Source organism: Channa argus, chromosome 20 (genome assembly GCF_033026475.1).
Source record: "Channa argus isolate prfri chromosome 20, Channa argus male v1.0, whole genome shotgun sequence".
NCBI lineage: Eukaryota > Metazoa > Chordata > Actinopteri > Anabantiformes > Channidae > Channa > Channa argus.
The window spans coordinates 11,210,032-11,235,662 of record NC_090216.1 but is presented as its reverse complement, the minus strand read 5'-3'; the positions used below and the strand labels follow the sequence as shown (position 1 = coordinate 11,235,662).

Here is a 25,631-nt window from a genome sequence, read left to right as displayed (position 1 = left end):
CCAGGATAAATGCAATTATTATTTGATTTTACAAGGAGGAATACATACAAATATTTTAAAAATCTAAATATTCATTCTCTTCACACGACTCTACTATATTAAGGTGAACCTTTGTCACTTTCTGCAAAAGTGTGGTTGTGCTGTGCAATGATGGTAAACACTAAAAGTGCTATGTGGTCAGGTAAAGCTCATGTCTTTCTCACTCCACACCTATAGATACCTACTTTTTATAAATCTTCCTACTTAGTTTCAAACAAATAAAAGTTATGATGACTGAAGTCACATCACTTGAGTCAATTTATTATTTGTGCAGAAGCCACAAAACAGTTTTTCTCATAGATATGCAGTAGGTATACCTCCCAACACCTCATATGATGATTTTAATCACTTATATGTTCAAATATTTGTTTGTGACATGAAATATTATTTTTTCTTTCAAAGATTATCACATCTCACTCCTTTAACCCTCCATTTTATCATCATATCTGTCAGGAGAATTGCAAGTGAAAGCCCTAAATACTTTTTACAGGCTGTGCTTAGTTTGTTGGTTTTTATGATGGGTCATGTTTGCAGGCAGCCATTAGAATGTTTGTAAGAGGGTTGCTGCTGTTTGTCACTCATGACTGTGGCTACAGTGAGCTTGGTATTGGCTCCTGTGTTGGTGAGTTAGACCTATTTAAAAAAATCGTGTTACATTGAGAGTTAATAATTCGCATTATTCATGCGGCCCCATTTAACTAACGCTCGTCTCACATCCGCAACACGTAGGCTTGATGCACTGGCGACTCAATTGTGTTAATCGCCTCTTCCTCATATAATAAACCGGACATATGTCAGTATATGAGGAACTTAAGTGTGACTAAACCAGCTGGGTGCTAATCGCGTTTGCATGCAGCTTGCTGCGCTGTCAATTTACGCTGTGGAGGCAAAGTCAACTTTATTCTTTGGATGTAACAGTGTCACATCCAAAGAAAAATAAAGTCAGATTGTCAGAGTCAACTAGGAAGAAGTTTGACGATGGACCCAGACAGCGACAATCCCGTGTCCAGGATCGAGAGGACTTTCTGGACAGTTTGGGTGAGCGGCTGCACTTTAAAACCTGGTTTGATGACGGTGTGATTATGACGATAGAAGCTTTAAAATGTGAATGTAAAGTGCTGTGTGTCTGTCTTGCCCTCTTTCTCTCGCACACACACATTTATTTGTGTGTGTATCAACCCCCCCCACACACACACACACACACATGCACAGACACAAAGTGTGCATTGTTGCATCAAGTGTTTGTTAATTAAGATTGATATAGCAATAATAAAGCGTGGAAGCTCAAACATTTGTTTTTATTTAATTTTTAGTTTTTATTCATTTTATTATACTGTTTGTTTGTTTGTTTGTTTGTTTGTTTGTTTGTTTGTTTGTTTGTTTGTTTGAGCTCTGATATTTCCCTTAAAACCTTCTAATTATTTCTTAAAAGTATCCAGTAAATACTTCTGTAAACTTTAAGGCTGGTTTGGTTTCCTGTTTAAAAGCATAATTTGAAATTTCAATTTGACTTTAGAGATACATTTGTATCCCTGCTGCCCACTGACTAAAGTAGTCTATGAGTTTCATTACCTTATAGATTGTAATTACACCTTCTTCTTATAGAAGTCTTGTAGGAAATTATTCAGAATTTATTGACTTCAGCATCAGGCTGTGAATGGTAGAAAATTAGACCTGTTTTGCATATGGTGTCTCAGGTGAAATTTTCATTGTATATACTTGATTTAACAGGAAAAGTGCAGCTCAAACTAACATTAGTGATCGTAGACTAAACAGATTCACAAGGAACAAATACCCATAATCCCCATAATAAAGCCAACACAATAAAGAGATGTAGCCTTGCAACCAATTGTTGTTCTTTCCTGATACCAGGTGGTATTTTTAACTCCTGCCCTTCAGACAGCATGAGTCTGCCACTACTTATATTGTATCTTTAGGTTCAAGAGAAAGGCTTACAGAAATACTTGAAGTTACTTTGTTACAGGTATTGTATTAACAAGGATTACAGTGTTTAAACTATTCAGTGTTAAGTAACACCTAACTGTTCCCATTTGTTTTATCAAGCTTTATAAGATCCAAAAGCTTTTGGCTTGTCCTTTTTAGGGTTGCCACAGCAGAACATGTTCTGCACATTGATTTGGCATGTGTTTTTACGCAGGTTGCCCTTCCTGCCGCAACCATCGGGACTGGCACCAAGGTGTCTCCTTGGCAGATAGGTGGGGCCACACCTGGTGGGGTGGGATTCAAATCCGCTGCCTTCTGCATCCCAACCCAAGTCTCTACCACTGAGCCAAATGCTAAAGAGCTCACTGTTTTGGTTAAACACCTGTAACTTTGATGTTTTGCCTCAGACCTCTCATCAGTCTGTTATCCAGATGAGCATTGACAGGTTATGGCACTTTTCCTGTCTTGCTCTAAAATTGCAGGCTCAGGAAGAGCCATCCCCATGTTGCTTCACAATTACAAACTCAGAAATTTATTTATAGATGTTGTTTTTTGTGTAGGTGCATTGTCATGCTAAAACAGGAAAGAGCCTTCCACATACTGTGCCCACAAAACTGGAAGGAAACTATTGTGTAAAAAGCTTTGCACAGTAAGCAATAGCATACAGATTTTTCCTTTATTGAAAATAAAGCATCCAACCAAGTACAGGACTGTGCTTGACTACTGAGTTTGACTCCTGTAATTTAGAATCTATTTGTAACCAAGAAAAAAAATAATCATGGCAATAAAGATGAGATATGGTAAGAAACATTGAGCATATGTTGTTTTAATTCTGTAAGAAAAATAACTCTTTCTGTCCATCTCTTTGTCAGTACTATATAACAGGGGCAGTGAGCAGAGTCCTCGGGTCAGAGCCCACCAACGTCGTCAGCAGTGATCCGAATTCCTTTCAGGAATCTGCAGCTGACAGTGAGGCTGCAGACAATGGTCACACACAGGGCGACATAAGCAGAGGCAAAATCGACGAGGAGCAACCTCTGTCAGCAGCCTCTTTGCTAAGTTCATCTGGAGCAGTTGTTGCTTGGGAACTTTGTAAAACAAAAAACTCTGACTTAAAGGAAGATGAAGAATGCACAGAGCAAAAAACTCAGCTTAGTGGAGTCAGTGAGAGCAAAGCATCTGAGGAAGGTGAAAGCACAAGAGAGGGACGGTTCAGCGAGACAGAAAATGATGACGCTGGACTGCTCAGCCCCAAAGACACCAGAGCAGAAAAAGCTGAAGAAGAAGAAAACGTACATCAGAAAGTGGACACACATAGGCAAGTTGAGTCTCTAGAGAATGTTGAGTATGAGGAAAAATTAAAGACAGGATCACTAGCTCCTATAGATGATGGAATGAGTGAAATCACTGAGGAGGACACTCAGAGGACAATGACACCTGATGATCCTAAGAAAATCAATGAAACCATCAAATTAGGGCAAGAAGGAAATAAAATACACCCTGAAGATGAGGAGGTTTTGGAGGAAGGAGACGACATTGAGATTACAGATTCTGGACTAGAAGAGGAGGACAACATGCACATGAACGAGGCAGAGGTGCAGAGAGAGGACACAGCTACATCAGCTACAGCACTGATGCATGAAAAAGTAGAAAGTAGCAGTGGAGTCTTACAGCTGGTATCTGAATGTGAAAACAAGTCAGATGAAGGAGAAAAACCTGAGAGTGAGATCTCAATCTGTGAACTTTGGTCAGTCGGTGACACAGGTGTCAAACTAGACACAGGCAAGGAGAAGATGATGGCTCCGGATAGTGAAAGTGATATAAATGAGGACGAGCAAGAGGAAGAGGATGACAGTCTGTTAAATGAGACTGAGCAGTGTGAGGAAGAAAATATGAGCGAGGCTGAAAACAAGCAGACAATTTATATAGAGCCAGAGGAGGAAGAAGAGATCATAAGTGTTAGAGAAGACAGTCAAGAAAAAAACATTTTAACTAAATGTGATGCATGCAGCATAGATAACCTGCAGAATGCTGAACCTCAGAGTAAAGTATCTGAGGAACTTGTGAGCACGAGAGAGGGACGGTTCAGCCAGACAGAAAATGATGACGCTGAACTGCTCAGCCCCAAAGACACCAGAGCAGAAAAAGCTGAAGAAGAAGAAAACGTACATCAGAAAGTGGACACACATAGGCAAGTTGAGTCTCTAGAGAATGTTGAATATGAGGAAAAACTAAAGACAGGATCACTAACTCCTATAGATGATGGAATGAGTGAAATCACTGAGGAGGACACACAGAGAACAATGACACCTGATGATCCTAAGAAAATGGATGAAACCGTCAAATTAGGGGAAGAAGGAAATAAAATACACCCTGAAGATGAGCAGGTTTTGGAGGAAGGAGACGACATTGAGATTACAGATTCTGGACTAGAAGAGGAGGACAACATGCACGTGAACGAGGCAGAGGTGCAGAGAGAGGACACAGCTACATCAGCTACAGCACTGATGCATGAAAAAGTAGAAAGTAGCAGTGGAGTCTTACAGCTGGTATCTGAATGTGAAAACAAGTCAGATGAAGGAGAAAAACCTGAGAGTGAGATCTCAATCTGTGAACTTTGGTCAGTCAGCGACACAGGTGTCATACTAGACACAGGCAAGGAGAAGATGATGGCTCCGGAAAGTGAAAGTGATATAGCTGAGGACGAGCAAGAGGAAGAGGATGAGAGCATGTTGCACGAGAGAGGGCAGTACGAGGAAGAAAACGTGTGCGAGGCAGAAAAACAGCAGACAATTTCTAAAGAGCCTGAGGAGGAAGAAGAGATCACGAGTGTTAGAGAAGACAGTCAAGAAAAAAACATTTTAACTAAATGTGATGCATGCAGCATAGATAACCTGCAGAATGCTGAACCTCAGACTAAAGTATCTGAGGAACTTGTGAGCACAAGTCAGGGACAGTTCAGCGAGACAGAAAATGATGACGCTGGACTGCTCAGCCCCAAAGACACCAGAGCAGAAAAAGCTGAAGAAGAAGAAAACGTACATCAGAAAGTGGACACACATAGGCAAGTTGAGTCTCTAGAGAATGTTGAATATGAGGAAAAACTAAAGACAGGATCACTAACTCCTATAGATGATGGAATGAGTGAAATCACTGAGGAGGACACACAGAGAACAATGACACCTGATGATCCTAAGAAAATGGATGAAACCGTCAAATTAGGGGAAGAAGGAAATAAAATACACCCTGAAGATGAGCAGGTTTTGGATGAAGGAGACGAAATTGAGATAAAATTGTGCACAATCACAGATTCGGGACTAGAAGAGGAGGACAACATGCACGTGAACGAGACAGAGGTGCAGAGAGAGGACACAGCTACATTAGCTACAGCACTGATGCATGAAAAAGTAGAAAGTAGCAGTGGAGTCTTACAGCTGGTATCTGAATGTGAAAACAAGTCAGATGAAGGAGAAAAACCTGAGACTCAGATCTCGATCTGTGAACTTTGGTCAGTCGGTGACACAGGTGTCAAACAAGACACAGGTAAGAAGAATATGATGGCTCCGGAAAGGGAAATTGATTCAGCTGAGGACGAGCAAGAGGAAGAGGATGACAGTCTGTTAAATGAGAGTGAGCAGTGTGAGGAAGGAAATATGAGCGAGGCTGAAAACAAGCAGACAATTTATAAAGAGCCAGAGGAGGAAGACGAGATCATGAGTGTTAGAGAAGACAGTCAAGAAAAAAACATTTTAACTAAATGTGATGCATGCAGCATAGATAACCTGCAGAATGCTGAACCTCAGTGTAAAGTATCTGAGGATCTTGTGAGCACAAGTCAGGGACAGTTCAGCCAGACAGAAAATGATGACACTGAACTGTTCAGCCCCAAAGACACCAGAGCAGAAAAAGCTGAAGAAGAAGAAATCGTACATCAGAAAGTGGACACACATAGGCAAGTTGAGTCTCTAGAGAATGTTGAGTATGAGGAAAAATTAAAGACAGGATCACTAACTCCTATAGATGATGGAATGAGTGAAATCACTGAGGAGGACACACAGAGAACAATGACACCTGATGATCCTAAGAAAATGGATGAAACCGTCAAATTAGGAGAAGAAGGAAATAAAATACACCCTGAAGATGAGCAGGTTTTGGAGGAAGGAGACGACATTGAGATTACAGATTCTGGACTAGAAGAGGAGGACAACATGCACATGAACGAGGCAGAGGTGCAGAGAGAGGACACAGCTACATCAGCTACAGCACTGATGCATGAAAAAGTAGAAAGTAGCAGTGGAGTCTTACAGCTGGTATCTGAATGTGAAAACAAGTCAGATGAAGGAGAAAAACCTGAGAGTGAGATCTCAATCTGTGAACTTTGGTCAGTCGGTGACACAGGTGTCAAACTAGACACAGGCAAGGAGAAGATGATGGCTCCGGAAAGTGAAAGTGATATAACTGAGGACGAGCAAGAGGAAGAGGATGACAGTCTGTTAAATGAGAGTGAGCAGTGTGAGGAAGGAAATATGAGCGAGGTTGAAAACAAGCAGACACTTTATAAAGAGCCAGAGGAGGAAGAAGAGATCATGAGTGTTAGAGAAGACAGTCAAGAAAAAAACATTTTAACTAAATGTGATGCATGCAGCATAGATAACCTGCAGAATGCGGAACCTGACCTGCACACTACTGAATTCACAAATGAAGAGGAAGAAGAGGATGTGGCTATGAACAGTGAAATGCAAAGCAAAACAAGAGAGACAGATGATGTCGCTGCAGCAGTTGATGAAAAACTTTATGTGACAACAGCAGAGGTTTCAGTAAATGAGACATTCTTTGATGAGGACCATGTAGAAGAGGAGAGACCTTTCGTGGAAACAGCCTGTACACACATTTCAAGTACATTAGAACCTGAAGCCGAGACTGAACCGGAAGTAAGTGGAGAGTTTAAAAATATTTCCTTAAGGATGTGTGAAGGTGAGGTTGTTGTGTCGGAGGAGCTAAATTCTGCAACATGTGGAGAAACACAAAAGGGAGTTCCTGAATACAAAAATGAGACTGGACAAGATAAAAACTCAACACAAAGATTCCTGGAAGTAGTCAACTTCAAGGAAATCCAGACCAATCAATTACCAGAAGAGGAGAGTAGCCAAGATTCAGAGAGCCTTCAAAACACCGGCCATAACTATTCACTGGTGGACGAGCACAAAATAAAGGAGCAAGAAAGCACAGAGGATAACAAACAAGATCACACTGGAATACTGTATCATACACACAGCAGATTGCTTCAAGAAACAGATACGCCACTTTTTGATCAAGTAAATGAAGAATCAGGTGTCCTATTTGAGGAAGAGGAAGGAAAATTTTTGGTTCCCTCAATGAAGATCGAGCACTCACAAAAGGAATCGGGGACATGTGTTGGCTTAACAGATGAGTCTGATGAGACAACAATACAACAACAAGATGGAACTGGATTGGATGAATTTGAAACAGACGAAGGGTTTAGTGACCTCAAAGATTTTCTTGGACATGGCAGTGAGACAACAGGAGCTGTAGCAGCAGGAGAAGCAATTCAATTCCCTGAAGAATCTTCAAAAGGCATAGGTATTGAAGAACAGAAGATGGCAGACACAAGCTTCTTTCAAGAATCTGTAGACACCATTAACTTGGACCAACACTGCACCATGGCCACTAGTTTACTAGAAGACATGATTGAATCTAGATTACTGAAGCAATCCATTGAGTCTAAGCCTAAAACCACTGAAGACTGTACTGTAGATGTGCACAGTGCAGTCATAGATAGTAAAGAGATGGGTTATGGACTTGAGGAGGAGGCAGCAGGAAATGAAATACAGAATAACAATCAGATGGAAATGTCAAATCTGCAGCTAGTGTCACAACTCGAAGTAAAAGACAAAAATGAAAGTGCACTGTTTGCTGGATCTGAAGTAGATAAATTATTTGATATCAGCAATAAGGAGACAGTAACAGACACTGAGGCAGCTGATGAATCCATGACAGACGAGTTCAAACAAAAAGATGCAGCTGTCATATCACCAGAAGAGATGGTAACAGATTCGGAATGGAATTGTGCTAAAGAAGAAAGTAGCTCCATCAGTAGGAATCAGGATGTGATTGAGGAAGAAATCCTTGACTTGTGGATGCAGGCGGCATCGTCAGAGAACACTGCTGACATGAAGCACAGAGAAAGGCCTCAACAAATAGACGTCAAATTAGAGCGATCAAATGAAGAACAGCCTGAAATATCATCAGTGCAGACAGAGACAGAAAAAGAGCAGCTCGTGAAGTCAAACTCGGGAGAATCTGGATTAGTGAGTAACACAGAATTTTCTTCATTGACAGCAGAATCTGGATTTTTAAACCAGCCTGTCTGTGTATGGGACACACAAAACAGTGCAACTCAGTTACTCAAACCAGCTGCAACAGAGTCATTTCAAGATATTTATGACACATTGGATAGTACTTCAGAATCAACAGACATTTCTGATTTTTCTACACAACAATTTAAGTTTCAATCTCAGGATATTTTGATAGAGGAGGCAGTAGGGACAGAGCAATCACATCTGAAAGAGGAGGAATCCCACACTGAAACTGGATTTCACCCTGATTCAGTAGCTATGTCATCAGAGGCTAGACAAGACAAATTTGATGGTGAACGAGTCGAATTAGTGGAGACTGAAATCGAGAAAGACACTGAGGCTGAGACAACAGACCCTGCAAGTAAAAATGACTGGAAAGACATTGAAGATTCCGATTTCACGTCATCAAAAAAGGAAGTTGAGGAAACTAACTTTGGAGATGAGGCTTTGGGGGTAACAGCATCTCACTCTCCAAGTGAATTCAAACCCATCCAATCTAGACAATCTAAAAGTCTCTTAGAGGATTCAGAGGAGAGAATCCTGTCAATGGAATCTGGCTTACAAGTTGACACCTGGACTGAATCGGAGAGGTTATTTCAGTTGCCCTCATTCAAGAAACCGCAGCCTGAATGGTCAAAAGACAGTGCTGAATCATTACATGAGCAAAACAGGACTCAGGTTGCAGACCAGGTAATGACAGAGTCTGACAGTGAGGTATCATTTCTAAAATAACATATTTCAAAAATATATCAATTCATTTATTTCCTGTGGATTTTATGTCACAGGTGGACTCATCTGCACTGGACTTCACTGCACAAAGGTCAAGGATTGCTGTTAAAAACCCTCGTGTAAGGCCTCCCAAAGATGCTCGCTCCCTGCTACATATGCCCTCAGTGGAACCCACGCCATCCTCAAATCTGCCAGTTAAAGTCCCTGCAGGTTTACCTTTAGGAGGTTTGGGCATTGGAATAAAACTGCCTGGTAGGTCCATTATGGTCGATGTATAGAGAGCCAAAACCCGAGGTCTTTCCCATCTTTTTTTTTTTTTTTTATAATTTGTAAATAATTTCAGACATTTGTGTTCATTAGGGCTAGGTGCAGGTTTTCCGGTTTTAAAAAAGACACAACGTGTGGGGAGAGAAGAGAATAGTTCAGAAACCCCTAAACAGGTACTACTGATAATCTTTGAACACCACTTTTCCCTCGTGCTAAGGGGTATTCTGTATTAACGTGTCATTATATCAGCAGGAAACAAAGCCAGATGACAAAAGTGACACTCCCAAACAAGATGAGGTACAACACAAACCTAAATGGATGCCACCAAAGCAACTAGGGTAAAGCTTCATAGTACTGAGAATTTTGTATTCAGCATATAAGAGCGTCTTGTGTTCAAACATCTTCTGAATCTCACTTTTCTTATTCTTTCCTCGCCAGATTTGGAAATCCACTTATGTCTGAGCTGAAGACAAAACTGAAGAAACCCACAAAAGAGTGAGAGGAAGATGAATTGTAATGCTTTCTGTGAATATCTGAATATACTATACAATGGCTTTATTTTTGTTGTATTTATCAAATTCAATGCAATGATAAATGTTTATTATGTCAGTTATTGTGCTATGTTGAACATTTGTAATAAAGCTTAGCTAAAAAAAAATACTTTCTTATATAAAGTGAAAATATGGTACAGTGAAAACCGGCTTCTCTGGGTTTTTAGCATAGACACTTATCATGGTCTCGAATCTCAAGAGCCAAACGACCAAAGAGATGTAACATTGCGTGATTGTGTGTTAGAGATAATTTTTTTAGACTGATAAGACATTAATGCTGAAAATATTCCCTAAGATGAAATTTCTCAGTTTAACCTTTATCCTACAGATAGATTATATATATATATATATATATATATATATATATATATATATATATATATATATATATATATATATATATATATATATATATATATATATATATATATATATATATATATATATATATATATATATATACAGATAGATAGATAGATAGATAGACAACAATTTAGATAGATAGAGATATAAACATATCTCTATCTATATATATAAAATATTGTTTTTTCTTTAATTTTCACAAATAACATTGGCCTATATGTAAAGTACATTACTACAGAACACAAATTCACACAACTATAATCTTGGTTTTTACTGTGTAAAGAATAATAGGTGTATATTAATAGTAGTTACAGTACTATAATACTGTCATGCAGGGAGTCTTACAGTACCAGTGACTTTGTCACTGCTCAGCTTTCATGCCTCACTTTTCAGAGTACAGTAGGTCTATGGGATGCAACTTTGACGCACATTTGGTTGAATAACAGAGATGGTGGCATTAATAGAGTATAATATGCAGAATTTACAAGAATGCGTTACATGTCCATATCACGACGTTGGTTGGACTTACACGAAGAAGAATCCTGTGGCTGTGATTGGTTGGAATTATCCAATCAATGCGAAGGAGGCTGGTATTTGAACCAAGCGGCGGTTGTAGTGGTGGTTTCCTGAATTTTTTTTTACTGTTAGTTTAAGATTTTGTTAATATTACACGTTAGTGGATACTTGTTAAATTCAACAGACTTTAGAATCGACATAAACATGCACCAAGAAGTGGCAGTTGAGGTAGGTAACAAAGTTATTTTTTATTCTACAGTAGCTTAGCTGCCTTTAGAACGAGCATTACTGAAAGAATCCATAGAAAACATGTTGTATTTCTTATTAGTCTTGAAGGTGCGAAGTTTTGTATCTAGTCAACGTTAACAACGATGTTTTCGACCGAAGTAGCGTGTAACTAATAAGCTGCTGTTTATAGACGTTAACAAACCGCTTCAGAAACTATGCTAACGTTCGTCATTTACGCTCATTATTTAACGTTAGCTTGCTGTTGACGTTGCTAAATTACATGATAAAAATAAATGACAAGTTTTTGTTGTGTTGTCGTTACCTCCTTTCTTTGTATAACGTTACTAGATTTTATATAAAATATTTAAAATGTTTGTTTGTTTTACCTACTGTTTACCTTTGCATTAATGAAAACATTTAACCAACAGGCTTGAGGGATGCAGTCTGAAAAGAACACTATACTTTCCTTTTAATGAAACTCAAATCTGGAATTGCCTAATATGGCCAATAACACATGCGTTCAAACATCATTCATTCAGGAAGATTCAGAGGGTGATGAATGCAAAGAAAATATTGCACCAGGAGGCACTGCTGCAGCTGGGAAGCTCAAGGACCAAGTAGGAGACCTAGTTGGACTAAGTAGAGAATCTAAGCCTATCCCCGATGCCTACACCTTTTCAACTCCAGCCCCACAAAACAGCAGTGGAGAAGTGAAGGTGTCTGGCCTACAGTCTGCTCTAACACCAATCCTAAAATCTTTAAATATTAGCAACATGTGTCCATCTCCTGAGCCTTTAAAACATAAAGGTGATCCTCATAGGAATTCTCCATTTATTGCCTTAAATCTTACCACAGCAAATTGTCAAAATTCAGCTACAAGTTCGAGCCAACCTCCCAACTCAGATTTCTCCCGTAGTCATTTTGGACGATCATCAGGTGATAAAGATTCTTCTGTGTGCTGGTTGAATGATGAATACTTGCCAGAAATTACATTTCTTGATCTTACTTGTGATTCCACAATGCAGCTGACTAGAAATTTTTTAGCTCTTCCTGACAGCGTGCCTGGAACACCTATAACTACTAGATCTGTGAACAGCACATCTACATCTGTCCAGCCTTTACAGTTGAGCTCTGAATTAAATACTACTGCTCCAAAACCCTGCCATCAGAATAAGTCCCCCTTATGTCTCCAAAACAACACTCTAGATACTAAAACCCCTTCTAAACAAAGTGGCACAGTAACTCAGTGGAGCTCGAGTGAAGCTTGCCAGAATATTGAAAAGGAAAACAAGTCACAAATATGCTTTCCTAAACTGCCAAAGCCCAATGGGACAGCTTCTAGTAGAAAGTTAAATGCCAACATGGTTAACACCCCCATGAGAGCAAGTGCTCCTGAGCGCTGGTTAGATGAAAGATATTTCCCAGAAATTACACTTCTTGATGTTACACATGATTCAGAGCTGTCACCGGGAGGAGAAATATCCACTATAGGCCTCACACAGACCTCACATGTTTCACCTGGGGATAGTTTAAAAGACAACGTGGCTTCCTTAGAGGTCACTACTGTAGAGCCTGGCAAATCAGACAGATCTCAAATAGAATTTTCTAGTAGTCTTTCTGGCAGTGTCACTAACACCCTAACCTCCTATTGTGAGAAGTCTGATAAGTCTCTAGGGGAAAATGTAGTGAAAGCTTCGCTAACTCAGGATGTTTCTGTGGAGAAGAGCAGGACTTCATCTGAGCTCGGTGAGCAAATCATGGTAAAGAGTCCAACGTCACTTGAGAACACCCTGGGTACCAATCCTGCCAATGTTACTCATGACGTAAGCGCTTCGAGAGACATGTCTGCTGTGTCACAGTTCTCTACTTTTGATATGCAGTGCAACAATAGTTCAAAGATGGTCACCTTTGAACTGCATAGTGAACATGTGGAGACCTCTAATATCACGAATGCTCAAAATGAGCTACCTAACAGTGATGATGCACAGATGACCAACAAAGGGCTGCAACCTAGCCCCAAAACAGCTGGGTCTGCCAACAGCACATTTACCATTGCCCAGCCCTCCAATTTGAGTACCTCCACCAATTTAAACACTACTACTCAAATACCCTCCTCTCAGAATAAAACATTGGATCTTTCCACAAGTAATATAAGCAGTCCCAAAGCTGATATTCATACCAGAAACCAGGCAAGCTCAGTTTCTGAGAAGACCACTGAAATCTCTCTTCTTACAAATCACAGTGTCTCTGCTGACAAGGCAAGTGGCTCGTGTGATGTGCAAAATGCCACTTTTGATAGGCACTCTCTTCAGAAACCCCGTGGGATTGGTAGTCTAGATGAAGCATGTGCTGCATCCTTTTGCCTCCAGAACAACACTTTTGAGAGTAAACCTTCACCTAAACAGAACGGAACAATAACTTTGTCTGAAACAAGCCCAGGTGACAGTCACAACACTTTGGAAAAGCCCTCTCCTTCTAAAGTCTGCAATTCAGCCACTAGCCCTAAAGACAACAATCCTTCTGATCTGTGTAAACATAACCGGATAGCAGCTACTACAGACTGCAACATCAAGATGATTGAGACTCCTGAGATCATATTTGAAGTTAGTCCAGCTATAGAAGTAGCTTCTGAAGCAAAACAGCATGAGACTAATGATCATTCACAATCAAGTCTGCCTATCACAGATGGGATTTCTGACTCTGTGGGTCACCAAAGCATGGATACAGGGAACAACAAAGCAAACACATTTAATTTGGATGACACCCTAGATTTAAAGGTAGACCCTTTGGTTACTTCAACGCCAATGACTAACTGTAAAATGTTCAGCTTGTGCAGTGAATGGGAGGAGGGCAAAGTCTTGGGGCCACAGAAAAAACTGTATAGAGATGGTCCTGGTAAACCATCTGAGGTGTCCTCGGATGTTCCATTGAACATTGTCTGTGACAGAAAAACATTTTTGTCACAGCCTATGAAAAAATCCCTTTTGCCTCCTTTGAAAGCTGCATCTCTGCTATTAAAATACAAACCAGCTTCCATACTACCAGGAAAGTTCGAGCCATTGACATCGGGTTTACCCATGACAAGACAAAGGACCCAAGCTGAAGCTCTGAGAAATACTGCAGCTCCTGATGCAGTGCAGGAGGTAGGATTTAAATGTTCGTCACCCCTAATTATAATTCGATACGTGTACATTTGATCTCAGAAAATAACAACTGAACATAACTACTGCTGTGTAAAGTCTCTAACCTCTTCTCTTCATGTGTATTTAAGACCATGGGGATTTCAAGCTCTTACAACTTGCGTGCTACAACAACAGGTATTCCTGTTTTTAATTTTCTTGATAGATTGTATATTTATTCTTTACAAATGTTGAAGATAGTTTATTGAACATACTGTATAGAAATAGAAAGCATCAGTGCATTTTGAACTAAAATTAAACATTTTTAAATGTAATGTTTTTATTCAAATATTTACCTTTATGTTTCAGTTTTTATAACCATCTTACTTTCAGCTAGTGCCGTATAATTGCATGTAAATCTGAGATGTGTCTGTGCCCATTGTCTGCCCTTTGTGCTAATGTTAGGATCCAAGCAGCCCAATTCCGGCTTACCGAGGCCACAGTTAAGCAACATATCATCAGGCATCCAGAAAGCTGCACCATCTCTCAGGCAACCAACAGCAAGAAGTAATGCACCTGCTTCTTCAAGTACCGATAAACTTCATGGGTCCACGGGTAATCATACATCTATCATTTCACCTCTGTAACAAATGTGTATTGTTCCACTTTATAAAAGTGTGAAAAAACGTATAATTGTTGCACAGGTGGTAAATTTGGTTTTGACAAAACTAAAAAAAGGTGCAAAAATTAACTTTAAATGACAAGAGTGGCTTATATAATTATCACACACACTTGAAACGTATTGCACTTAAATACTAATTATTCACAGTCTGTGTAAACCAGTTGGACTTAGATTTAAAATGGTCCTAGACAAAGGAGTTGTTTTAGTGGGCTTTCAATTATGACATAATTTCAAGCATGAAATTCATGTGATAGGTTGTCAGTTTTTAGTATTGCAGTAAAGTGAATGCTTGCATTGTTTGTTCTGGGGAATAGATCAACCATTTTTTCATAATTCCCTCTATACACAGCTACCAACCCTGTGATGAAGAATTCCCAAGGAAGGAAGCATCCTCTAACCAGAGGGGAATGTTTACTTGCTGCCAAGAGAAAGAAAATGGGTAAACAGTTGTAAAGGAATGCTATAGTCCTACTTCTTATATGTAAGACATGCATTATTGGTGTTTGCCTAGAAGCACCCAACAACAGCTAATGTCAAGTTTTTATGTTGTTCAAAAACAGGACTTTTCTGAGCAATAAGCAAAAACTTCCAAGTAAGTTCCATCTACCTCACAACTTGTCATCTTTTCAGAGGCTCCCTTGCCGTCTGGTTACACTGAGGGCTCAACATCTTCATGTGCTGCTGCAAACAGAGCCAAAACCCTGAAACAGTTACACAACCAGTCAGCGACCAGTCAGCGACCTTTGCCAGCTAAAACCAAAAGAGATGGTATGTTGGGATCATCAGGCTGTTCTGTGATTTAGAACAGTTATAGTCCTGTGTGTTTAGTAACCTGGATATGACAACATGATATGCTTTACTCAACTGGCCTTGTATCTTTTTCTTTTTTTTCATATTCTTTCAGATGCTGCAGTGCCAGGCAGTACTGCTGAATCCTCAACATCCTGTGATGCTGCCAAAGGAGCCAGAGCCCTGAAACAGCCTGCAACTAGCCATAGAGCTCTTTTAGCTAAGCCCCAAGGCCATGGTAAGAATAATGTGGCAAATGGACGACCGAAGGCTTGCAGCAATTTTTTTTTTTTTTTTCTAAACAAATGTTTCAGTGAACATTTTCAAGAAATTATTTGGTGTATTCTTTAATATACATTATAATTGGGCTCCTAATCATCTCCATTTTAATATTTTCTCTCAAGTTGTCATTGGGTTTCAGAAAGCCCTATTACTCCCCAAATATTCCCCCAATAACATTTACAAACTTATTTATTTAGAACTGAATTTTACTTGATAAATAAAACCTGCTCTTAATTTTGAGCAAACTAAATGAAAGGATAATTTCATAATAAGGACATCTTGGGCCTGTACCACAGGTCAAGATTTTTGGCTTATGCTGATGTCTTCACATTTAGTTTAGTTTTTCTGGTAACATGAAGCTGGCTCACTCATAACTGGGCTAGATCACCATAGTAACTTACAATGTATGGCTAACCTGCCAGACAACAACCTGACTTGTCAAATCACTGAAAAAACAGCCCTCATTCTCATCCCGTTCTCAAGACCCTGTTCTCTATGATATGATTACATTGTTTTGTAGGGTGTGCCAAATGTGTTGAGCTTGAAGAACAACTCAAAATTAAATCAGAAGAAATAAAGCATCTGAGAGAAGGTATGACTTTATATTTTCTTCAACACCTTCCTCCCTTTTGCTTTTTTCCTTTGCTCATCTCATAATTCCAATAATCCCAATGTTTATTTTTTCAAATGTTTTATTATTGTTTTTCTTCTTTTTGTTTTTAGAGCTGCTAAAATACAGTAAACAAGAGGAAGAATGCTGAATATTCCAATAGCAATCTCCGTGCGATTATTAAATAGCATAGCTATTGATGTTAAAAATGTTTATTATACAATTTCACTGTAAATTTTATTCAATAAATTTATTTTAATTGTATTAAAATTGCATATAACATCTTTACTCATTCAAGTTTTTTTTAACATGATTTATTAGATTTGGTTGACTGGTTTTTACCTTTAGTAAATCTGATCTTGACATACAATGGTCAGCTTTGACAATAAATCCACCTGGTGGTTTTACTGTTGTTGGATAGGGGTCAGCATGAAAAATGCTGATCATAATCGAACACAAAGTGTCAGACTAATAAAGTTTAACATCTTAAAAAAATATTTTTGAACAGTGTTTGTGAAGGCCACAAAGACGAAGTTTGTGAGACAGTTTGTTGCTTCAACCGTGTGTATCTGGGATGTTTGCAATAAATGTGCTGTGTTGTCTGAATTTATTTGTGTTTGTCTTTATTACTACCTTGTCACAAATCAGATTTTTATAAATGGTCTCCATAACATTTCTCACCTACCAATGTAACGTTACGTGTTTAGCCGCTGGGTGGCGGTGTAACTCATGGATAGTATGCTCAGATGCTTTATCAGGGCCTTCGTCACTTCCTTTCCTGACGCAAGTCTCCGGCAAAGCGGTAACACGCTTTTATTTGCGGCCTTTTTGCAGCAAAACTGGATTTTATAACCATTAAGAAGGGGCAGACACATCACAGGATAACTTTCACAAGGGAATAGGTCAGACTGTCTTAATATTTGATTGTAATAATCGGGAGGTTGTTTTACGCGAAAGGCATTTGCCCGGCTACACATGTGCGGAGGCCCGCTACCCTGTTTCGCTCGGTGCTAGCATTAGCGTCTTATCACACAGAAATAACGCTTAGCCTTAGTTTGCAACTCGGCTACGGATCGTATTTCTAACATAAGGATTTTATACAAACAAGTTGCTGTAACTACTGTCAAAGCTTGGTATTCAGTCTTGTTAGCTAACTACTTCTAATCCTACTGTCAAAGCTAACGTTAGCTAAGCTTCGCCAGCGAAGTGAAAGGTCTCAGGGCAAAATTAGCACGTATCGTCAATGTTCCATACGCTGGCTACTAGCGTTTGCTGTTCGTAACAACATTCACTTGTCTGCATTCAAAGCGTGCCAAACTATCTTTATACCTTTACCTACATTTTTAAGACTTCTCAACGTATTTAAAATCTAATATTTTGGCTCACGCCTAGTGAAGCAACCCAAGAAGGGTTTCATAGTAACAATGTAGCTGATGTAAATCAAGCTATCTTGATGAAACTGCCACAAAATGTACCATCATTTCTTAAACGCAGTCTTAACGTTAGTCCATTGCTCATCTCAGAGAAATTGTTTTTCCACACATTTAATGTTTTCAAAAGTAATATTTGGAAATTGAGAAGGCCGTTGATGTCAATTAGCCCACTTGGAAACCAGTGGTCATCCTTGTGAGAGGCCCAAACTACTGTTATGAAGAAACCCTTTTATATTCCACGTATATATGATGTAGAGAGAATATGTCATTAATACAGTTGCTAAGTTGTTTAATTATGTCTTCACAGATTGACAGCCTCCTTGAGTAATGTCTCGTTTCTTTGCCACTGGCTCTGACAGTGAGTCAGAGGAGTCCTCCTCGGCTGATGAGATAACCCCAAAAGCGCCCGGGACCACATTTAAACAGTCAGTGTAATGTGCAACAAATTGACATTATTAGGATTCACAAACTACAGTTTCATAGTAATCGTACATACCTGTATTGTTGTTTTTTCACAGATCATTGCTTCTTAGTGATGATGAGGAGGACACGAAGAGGGTGGTGCGTAGTGCCAAAGACAAAAGGTTTGTACTGTACCTTTGCGTTGGCATAAGTTTTATTTTTGTTTGTTTTGAATGCATTCATTTTCTACATCTTAGGTTTGAGGAATTGACCAACCTCATCAAGACTATTCGCAATGCTATGAAGATTCGTGACATGGCCAAATGTCTGGAGGAATTTGAGCAGTTATGTCGAGCCTTCCTCAAAAGCAAGAATATTGTGGACAAAGAGGGAGTTCCCTCTTTCTATATTCGTCTTCTGGCCGACTTGGAGGAATATCTGAACCAGGTCAGTAACCCCACGTCAAACAAAAAATGTTATTGCTTTGTTTGAAGCTATTGAAGTATATACACTAACAAACCTTGTAATAGAGATGGCCAGGTCAGTCCTTACTTTTGTAGTGCATTAAAAATAATAATATTCTTTATTAATGTTACTTTGCAGCTTTGGGAGGACAAAGAGGGCAAGAAGAAGATGAACAAAAACAACGCAAAAGCCCTCAGTACACTACGTCAGAAGATCCGCAAGTACAACAGGGATTATGAAGCAGAAATAGCTGCATACAAAGAGGTGAATTAGGAAACTGTTATTGATTCTGTGTTTTTAATCTGTACAGACGTGCTGTTTCCAAGAGAATCACATGGCCATTCACTGGTACTTGACTCTATTCAGTCACCAAACTTCAAAGGTGAACCCTTCAGTGGCAGTTATGTGATGTCATTGATTACATCATCAGTGCGCTTGTGTGCCCTTCTTAGTTTACCTAACCTTGCAAGGCACACTGACTATTAAAAAAAAAAAAAACGGAACTAACACAGATGGCCCCATGGCTAAGACATTGTAGCTCTGCAGGGACTGCCAAATCAGACTGGTTCTAATTGCAGCTACCACTTTTTAATTTGTGTGTAACTGTAAAAGTGCAACTGCATAAAACAATTAGTGACTGTGTTCTCTCTGTCTCTGATAGAACCCACAGGAGTCTGCAGATGAGGAGGAGGAGAAGGAGCCAGGGGAGTCTGGTAAGCTTGCTGCTATAGGTTTTAATATCTGTTTTTACACTAGACAATAAAATAAATAAACTGCAAATTGCTTACCCTAACATGAAAGTGTGTGTGTAGGTTTGAAGTTCTAGAACACTTCACAAACTGCAACTATTTATTAAATGTTATGCAAGCAACTATCATGGTGTTGGGGCTCGGTACATTTTTGTGAATAGAGTTCAAATTGGATTGCCAACAGGAGTAGACTTATATTTTAACAATTAAAGACCATTAAGGCATTAGAAAATAAATGTATTACTCTAAAATCCCTCTAATTGGTCTTTATGCATGATTGTCTTTTTCTTTTTTGCAATGTACAAGACAGGTAATCATCTAACCATTAAAACATGATAGTTATCAAAGTATAAAATCTATCATTATTTGTGTTCCACAAGGCTCCTCTTCTGAGAGTGAGGGAGATGAAGGTGAAGGTTTGTCAGCAACGTCTTTCCTAAAGAAAAAGCCAGAGGCTGTACCAGAGGCAAGCAAGTTCCTGAAGTCTGCCAAGGGGTCTGGGGTAAGAGGCCACAATGCCATACGATATATAAATGGTATATGGAGTGAACAACAAGAAACCTGTTGAAAATTACTTCTTGTATTCACAGACTACTGTATGAGCGGATATGTTGACTAATTAAGATTTCTTTCCTTCTTCTGACAGGATGAGTCCTCTTCTAGTGATGAGGATGATGAAGACTGGGGTTCAGACACTGTGGATAGTGGCAGTGAGAGCTCGGATGATGATGGGGCAGGAAGAGGTGCCTCTCTGGCTGTGGTCTTCCTCAAGAAGTGAGGGTCCTGCACCTGTCTTTTTGTAGCAGAAATGTTATCATTATATACAATACTGGATCTGTATCACTTTTCTGAAAATGAAAAGTGCTACCAATTTAATGACTTACGTTTGATTTCATGAGAATTTAAAAAAAAACTGCTAAGTCAGAAAAATCTCAAGCAACTGCTTTGCAAACCTTACATCATACGCTCTGACTGTGCTAAGGGCCCAGGAGAACGAAAAAACCAGTGAAAAGAGAACAACGAAGAAGAAGAAACTAAAGAAGAAAGAGAGGCTAGAGGAGGAAGCTGAGGAGGAGGGAGGAGAGGAGACTGAGGGAGGTTGGGAGAAGGTGAAGGGAGGCGTCCCTCTGGTCAAGGTAAAGAAGAGACAGGCCTTGTTAACATAGAGAAATACATCCGGTAGATCCATATGTGCCTTTGTCGTAGTGAATTATTCTCTTTTTTGGCATTTCAAGCCATAAAACAATGCTTTTTCTGTTTGTTTTTTTAAGCCACTACATGAAGTAAATGAACAAATAATTGGAATGTGGTCTTTTAATCTCTCAGGAAAAGCCTAAGATGTTTGCCAAAGGCACTGAGATCAATGTAGCTGTAGTGGTGAAGAAGCTGAACGAGATCCTTCAAGCAAGAGGCAAAAAGGGCACTGACAGGTAAAACAAAACATCAGTAATCCATTTTCACATAAATGATTACTAATTTTGAAATCAGAAATATATGTGCCAAGTGTAATTATGTCCAATAAGTAATACTTTTAAGGAGTTTTGTTTTTTTTTGTTTGTTTGTTTTTTATGGCAAGGCATCTGAAGATGTACAAACCGCTGAGTTTATTTCTTTGTAAAAGCAGAAATTATGGATATCGCTTTGATTGATCATAATCTTAATCTATTCCTTAGCAGTTGCCTTCGTCTTACATTGTTAGAGCAATTACCCCAAACTAAGTCCTACTTTTTAAAAATATCTCTGTGACAGGGCAGCCCAGATTGAACTGCTCCATGCTCTTGCAGCTATTGCTGCAGAGAATAACTTGGGCCAAGGTATCCTCGTTAAGATTAAGTTCAATATCATTGCCTCTCTGTATGACTACAACCCCAACTTGGCAGCCTTCATGAAGGTAGGACCTACTGTTTCCCTGTTTGGTAAATTCAGGTTTTGTTATGACAAAAACAAAACAAAAACACATTTTACTGAACATGTGTACACATTAATATAATCCCAGTGTTTTAAATTGACATAAGCTTTGGTTCAATTTAGCCTGACATGTGGAAGAAGTGCCTGGACTGTATAAATGAGCTGCTGGACATCCTCTTCGAAAACAACAACATCTTTATCGGGGAGAACATTGCAGAGGACAGTGAAAACCTGGGAATCTCAGACCAGGTTTTTATTCTTTTTTTTCTCTTTGATATTTTTGATAAGTTTCCATTCCTCCCAAAACTGAACATCTACAGTTTGGCTTATTTTTATGATCCCTGCTGTATATTATAGGGTCTTCTGTATAATTTTAACTAGTGTGAACTTGTTGTCTTTAACTTACTTAAATGCATTCATTTTGTCAGCCATTCAGAGTGCGTGGATGTGTCTTGACGCTGGTAGAGAGGATGGATGAAGAGTTTACGAAGATTATGCAGAACACCGATCCCCATTCACAAGGTGAGTGGTTCTAGAAAACAAATTCAAAAAAATTATTAGTTCTAGTCACAGAATATATGAAGAAAGAATTATGTTAAAAGGATCCCTGAAGTGTGTGGTTTCAAATAACAGCTCACTGGTTTCTTTTCAATTTTTTCCTCCAGAATACGTTGACAACCTGAAAGATGAGGGACGGGTTTGTGGCATCATTGACCGGCTGCTCACCTACTTGGAAAATAAGGGCAGCACAGAAGAGATTTGCCGGGTCTACCTACGCAGAATCATGCATACCTACTACAAGTTTGATTACAAGGCCCACCGGCGCAGCCTGGGACTACAGGGAGAGACGAAGGTGAGTTTTCTTGTTTTCATTATAACCAGTATAGTACGCCTGTGTATACAGTGCATCTGAGTTATTGTGAGAGTAATGTGTTATGTGATGTTTCTGCTCTTTTCAGTCTGAGCAGGACCAGGAGGAGAGCGAGGGCGAAGACAGTGCTGTGATAATGGACCGGCTCTGCAAGTTCATCTACGCCAAGGATCGCACTGACCGTATCCGGACTTGCGCTATTCTCTGCCACATCTACCACCACGCTCTGCATTCACGCTGGTATCAGGCCCGCGACTTGATGCTGATGAGCCACCTCCAGGACAACATCCAGCATGCTGACCCACCTGTACAGGTCAGGAGACAAAGCTACCCGAGGGAACTGGGTTATTCACAACAATAAACCCTAAATCAAACACTAACCATGCTTGATTATTTAATTGTTAGATCCTGTACAACAGAACCATGGTGCAGTTGGGTATCTGCGCTTTTAGGCAGGGCATGATAAAAGATGCCCACAACGCCTTGCTGGATATCCAGTCTTCTGGCCGTGCCAAAGAGCTCCTTGGTCAGGGATTGCTCATGAGAAACATGCAGGAGAGGAATGCAGAGCAGGAGAAGATTGAAAAGAGGAGACAAGTAAGTCCTATATAACAAGTAATGTTTTAACATAATGTCAGCGACTTTTTTTTTTTTTTTTTTTTTTTTTTAATTGACATCCAGATTTCATCTAAGCTTGTAAATATATGAATTTGCAAATTATTGTACTTCTAGTTGTTATATAGCTGTATTGTTTCTTGAATATGTTACATTCAAAATGTCAGGGGCTGCAGGTAGAATCACAAAATCCTTTAGTGCTGTATGTGATGTAGCTGTTACAAAAGAAGAATTTGGCACATTTAACAGACTATAAACAAACACGCACTAACAGAATATAAACTCCTGTGTTAGTAAACCTGATGGGATGCAATATAACATTGAGAATATGAAAGACCATACTCAATGTGAAATTGTACCACTCTTGTTGAATTTTGTAACATTGCTTCCACCTCTCTCACAGGTGCCGTTCCACATGCACATCAACCTGGAGCTGCTGGAGTGTGTGTACCTGGTGTCAGCCATGCTTCTGGAAATCCCCTACATGGCTGCACATGAGTTTGATGCACGTCGCAGGATGATTAGCAAGCAGTTCCATCACCAGCTCAGGGTGGGAGAGAGACAGCCGCTGCTTGGTACGTAACCTGTCACGTGAAAAACCTTTAAAACGGGAGGCTTTATCCACAGTGAAACTGTAATAGCTGTAGCTCTGGATTTGTTCTCCAGGACCCCCGGAGAGCATGAGGGAGCACGTGGTGGCCGCCAGCAAGGCCATGAAGATGGGAGACTGGCGTACCTGCCACTCGTTCATCATTAATGAGAAGATGAACAGTAAAGTCTGGGATCTTTTCCCTGAGACGCAGCGAGTGCGCGAGATGCTTGTCAGGTTGGCATACATCATTGCTGTCCTCCTTTTTAATTTATTCTTAAATGTACATTTTTATATTTATTCAAATTGCATAGGTATGTCCTGTGTTGTAGTCCCAGATTAGATGAGAATTTCAACTTGAATTGAATTTATAATGGGTTACACTTATGCATTTATTGTGCTGCCCACCCTAATCTAACTTGTTTCTGAAATTCTAGGAAAATCCAGGAGGAGTCACTGAGGACTTACCTGTTCACATACAGCAGTGTTTATGACTCCATCAGGTAATGGTGCTACATTTTAACAGTACTGGTGTGAGTCACCATTAAAGCACTAGGGGTTTTTCAGCTGGAGCCTGTCCACTAGTGTTGATGCAAGCCACAAATGTCAGTTTCATCTCAATTTGAGAATTTATTTATTTATTTATTTTTTAATGAGAATATTTTTTAACTGAAGCATATCATTAAAGTTATTTTCTGTCTTCCAGCATGGCGACATTATCTGAGATGTTCGAGTTGGAGATACACACCGTTCACAGCATTATCAGCAAGATGATCATCAACGAGGAGCTTATGGTAAGTTCATAGCATCTCAGCTGTGATGGAATGAACCTGTAATTACACAACGGGATGCGACTGACAGGATTTCTTTTGCGCCTTTACATGGACTAATTTGTTTGCATAATTACCCTTTTAGTTAAAGTGCTTTAAAGATTTTTTGCCTTTTTCCTAACAGGCATCCCTCGACCAGCCTACACAGACGGTTGTGATGCACCGCACAGAGCCAACCTCCCTGCAGAACATGGCCCTGCAGCTGGCTGAGAAACTGGGCAGCTTAGTGGAGAACAACGAGCGCGTGTTTGACCTCAAGCAGGGCGTATATGGAGGCTACTTCAACAGAGGTGAGTTAAGACAACACACTTCATATGTGTGCATGTTGTCTGCATCCATCTTGTTTGTCAAGTAAGATTAAACTGCAAATTAATTAGAATTTATTGCTATGAACATCAACAATAACTCAATGTTTTCTGCATTACAGATCAGAAAGGTGGCTACCAGCAGAAACAATCCTACCAGAGAGGTATGTCAATTTACATTGAGCTTTCATTTGAAAAGAAGAAAAGAAAACTCTGACCAGATGACCTTCTTTGCAGAGACTGTTTAAGTGCTGCTCTTTACAACTTGTTTGAGTTTGTTTGCATTTCTTAATAATTAATTTGCAGTGGATTTGGTTAGGTTGAAAATAAAACAGGCTTTTCTGTTTAAAAATGTTACATGTCATTGTGTGTATGCCTTTAGCAGAATGTCAGGCAAAATTATTGTTTCGTTTTTCCCCATTATTCTAATAAATGTTACTTTTTAATTTCTAGTTGACATTTTCCTCTTTGCATGTTCACAGATCAGAAAGGTGGTTACCAACAGAAACAGGGGGGCTACCAGCGCGGTGGCTACAGAAATCAAAACCAAGGCAACTACTGAGCTTGGAACATACAGATTTCAGAATTGCGACCTGAACTAATCTTCATTCCATAACAACCACCACCACCTGCATTTCTGCTTGACACTTGGCTGGTTTTGATTCTTAAAGCTGAAAGTCAGTACGAGCTCTTTTTACTGGAATGGCTTAGTGTGATACTCAGTGCTACAAACATTTTAGATAAATGTTAAGAGTTGTTAAGGTTGAACATAAAACATGACACAATAAAGGCATTGCATTGTTGCTGGCTTGTGGCACTGCAGTCAGGTGAATCATGTTGACTATTGACTTCTACTTATCAAATAAAGTGTTACCAAGTTGAATTTTGGCTGTTTTCTTCATACATAAAATGAAATGGGATGGGGGGGGAACAATCATGAAACAAAAAAGTTAAATCCCACCTCCTCC

At 39.5% G+C, this 25,631-nt stretch overlaps 3 protein-coding genes across 6 annotated transcripts; all 3 read left to right on the top strand.

The window, feature by feature from the left end:
* The first annotated feature begins 828 nt into the window (after positions 1-828).
* si:ch211-136m16.8 (uncharacterized) lies at positions 829-10,032 on the top strand. 2 transcript variants are annotated; one of them, XM_067488550.1, is made up of 6 exons: positions 829-1,077; positions 2,856-9,050; positions 9,146-9,341; positions 9,450-9,529; positions 9,609-9,694; positions 9,795-10,032. In XM_067488550.1, the coding sequence occupies exons 1-6, from the start codon at positions 1,018-1,020 to the stop codon at positions 9,853-9,855; spliced, it is 6,678 nt and encodes a 2,225-aa protein (XP_067344651.1). In that variant the 5' UTR covers positions 829-1,017; the 3' UTR covers positions 9,856-10,032. The 2 variants fall into 2 exon arrangements, with proteins under 2 accessions (XP_067344651.1, XP_067344650.1); XM_067488549.1 differs by having other exon boundaries at positions 9,606-9,694.
* An 812-nt stretch (positions 10,033-10,844) lies between these two features.
* On the top strand, positions 10,845-17,102 carry LOC137106035 (serine-rich adhesin for platelets-like). Of its 2 annotated transcripts, none has more exons than XM_067489031.1 (9): positions 10,845-11,014; positions 11,443-14,157; positions 14,286-14,331; positions 14,599-14,748; positions 15,165-15,254; positions 15,446-15,583; positions 15,720-15,842; positions 16,407-16,478; positions 16,610-17,102. In XM_067489031.1, exons 2-9 carry the CDS (start codon positions 11,515-11,517, stop codon positions 16,645-16,647), a joined length of 3,300 nt encoding a protein of 1,099 aa, XP_067345132.1. In that variant the 5' UTR covers positions 10,845-11,014; positions 11,443-11,514; the 3' UTR covers positions 16,648-17,102. The 2 variants fall into 2 exon arrangements, with proteins under 2 accessions (XP_067345132.1, XP_067345133.1); XM_067489032.1 differs by having other exon boundaries at positions 10,848-11,014; positions 14,060-14,157.
* A 146-nt stretch (positions 17,103-17,248) lies between these two features.
* Positions 17,249-25,546, top strand: eif3c (eukaryotic translation initiation factor 3, subunit C). Of its 2 annotated transcripts, none has more exons than XM_067488257.1 (23): positions 17,249-17,398; positions 18,237-18,354; positions 18,448-18,513; positions 18,589-18,778; positions 18,935-19,060; positions 19,458-19,509; positions 19,926-20,047; positions 20,192-20,319; positions 20,528-20,681; positions 20,872-20,975; positions 21,295-21,436; positions 21,577-21,702; positions 21,882-21,975; positions 22,119-22,306; positions 22,413-22,637; positions 22,730-22,921; positions 23,343-23,514; positions 23,606-23,765; positions 23,966-24,031; positions 24,235-24,322; positions 24,483-24,648; positions 24,786-24,827; positions 25,146-25,546. In XM_067488257.1, the coding sequence occupies exons 2-23, from the start codon at positions 18,257-18,259 to the stop codon at positions 25,223-25,225; spliced, it is 2,781 nt and encodes a 926-aa protein (XP_067344358.1). In that variant the 5' UTR covers positions 17,249-17,398; positions 18,237-18,256; the 3' UTR covers positions 25,226-25,546. The 2 variants fall into 2 exon arrangements, with proteins under 2 accessions (XP_067344358.1, XP_067344359.1); XM_067488258.1 differs by having other exon boundaries at positions 17,278-17,298.
* The last annotated feature ends 85 nt before the right edge of the window (positions 25,547-25,631 follow it).

Excerpts from the sequence above, each read along its gene's own strand:
- si:ch211-136m16.8 (XM_067488549.1), top strand. The coding sequence starts at position 1,018 with ATGGACCCAGACAGCGACAATCCCGTGTCCAGGATCGAGAGGACTTTC. Across the intron at positions 1,078-2,855 it reads GGACTTTCTGGACAGTTTGG|TACTATATAACAGGGGCAGT; the intron begins GTGAGCGGCTGC and ends TCTCTTTGTCAG. Across the intron at positions 9,342-9,449 it reads CATTGGAATAAAACTGCCTG|GGCTAGGTGCAGGTTTTCCG; the intron begins GTAGGTCCATTA and ends TGTGTTCATTAG.
- LOC137106035 (XM_067489031.1), top strand. The coding sequence starts at position 11,515 with ATGGCCAATAACACATGCGTTCAAACATCATTCATTCAGGAAGATTCA. Across the intron at positions 14,332-14,598 it reads CTTGCGTGCTACAACAACAG|GATCCAAGCAGCCCAATTCC; the intron begins GTATTCCTGTTT and ends TGCTAATGTTAG. Across the intron at positions 15,843-16,406 it reads AGCTAAGCCCCAAGGCCATG|GGTGTGCCAAATGTGTTGAG; the intron begins GTAAGAATAATG and ends ATTGTTTTGTAG.
- eif3c (XM_067488257.1), top strand. The coding sequence starts at position 18,257 with ATGTCTCGTTTCTTTGCCACTGGCTCTGACAGTGAGTCAGAGGAGTCC. Across the intron at positions 20,682-20,871 it reads GAGGCGTCCCTCTGGTCAAG|GAAAAGCCTAAGATGTTTGC; the intron begins GTAAAGAAGAGA and ends TTAATCTCTCAG. Across the intron at positions 22,307-22,412 it reads GACTACAGGGAGAGACGAAG|TCTGAGCAGGACCAGGAGGA; the intron begins GTGAGTTTTCTT and ends TGCTCTTTTCAG.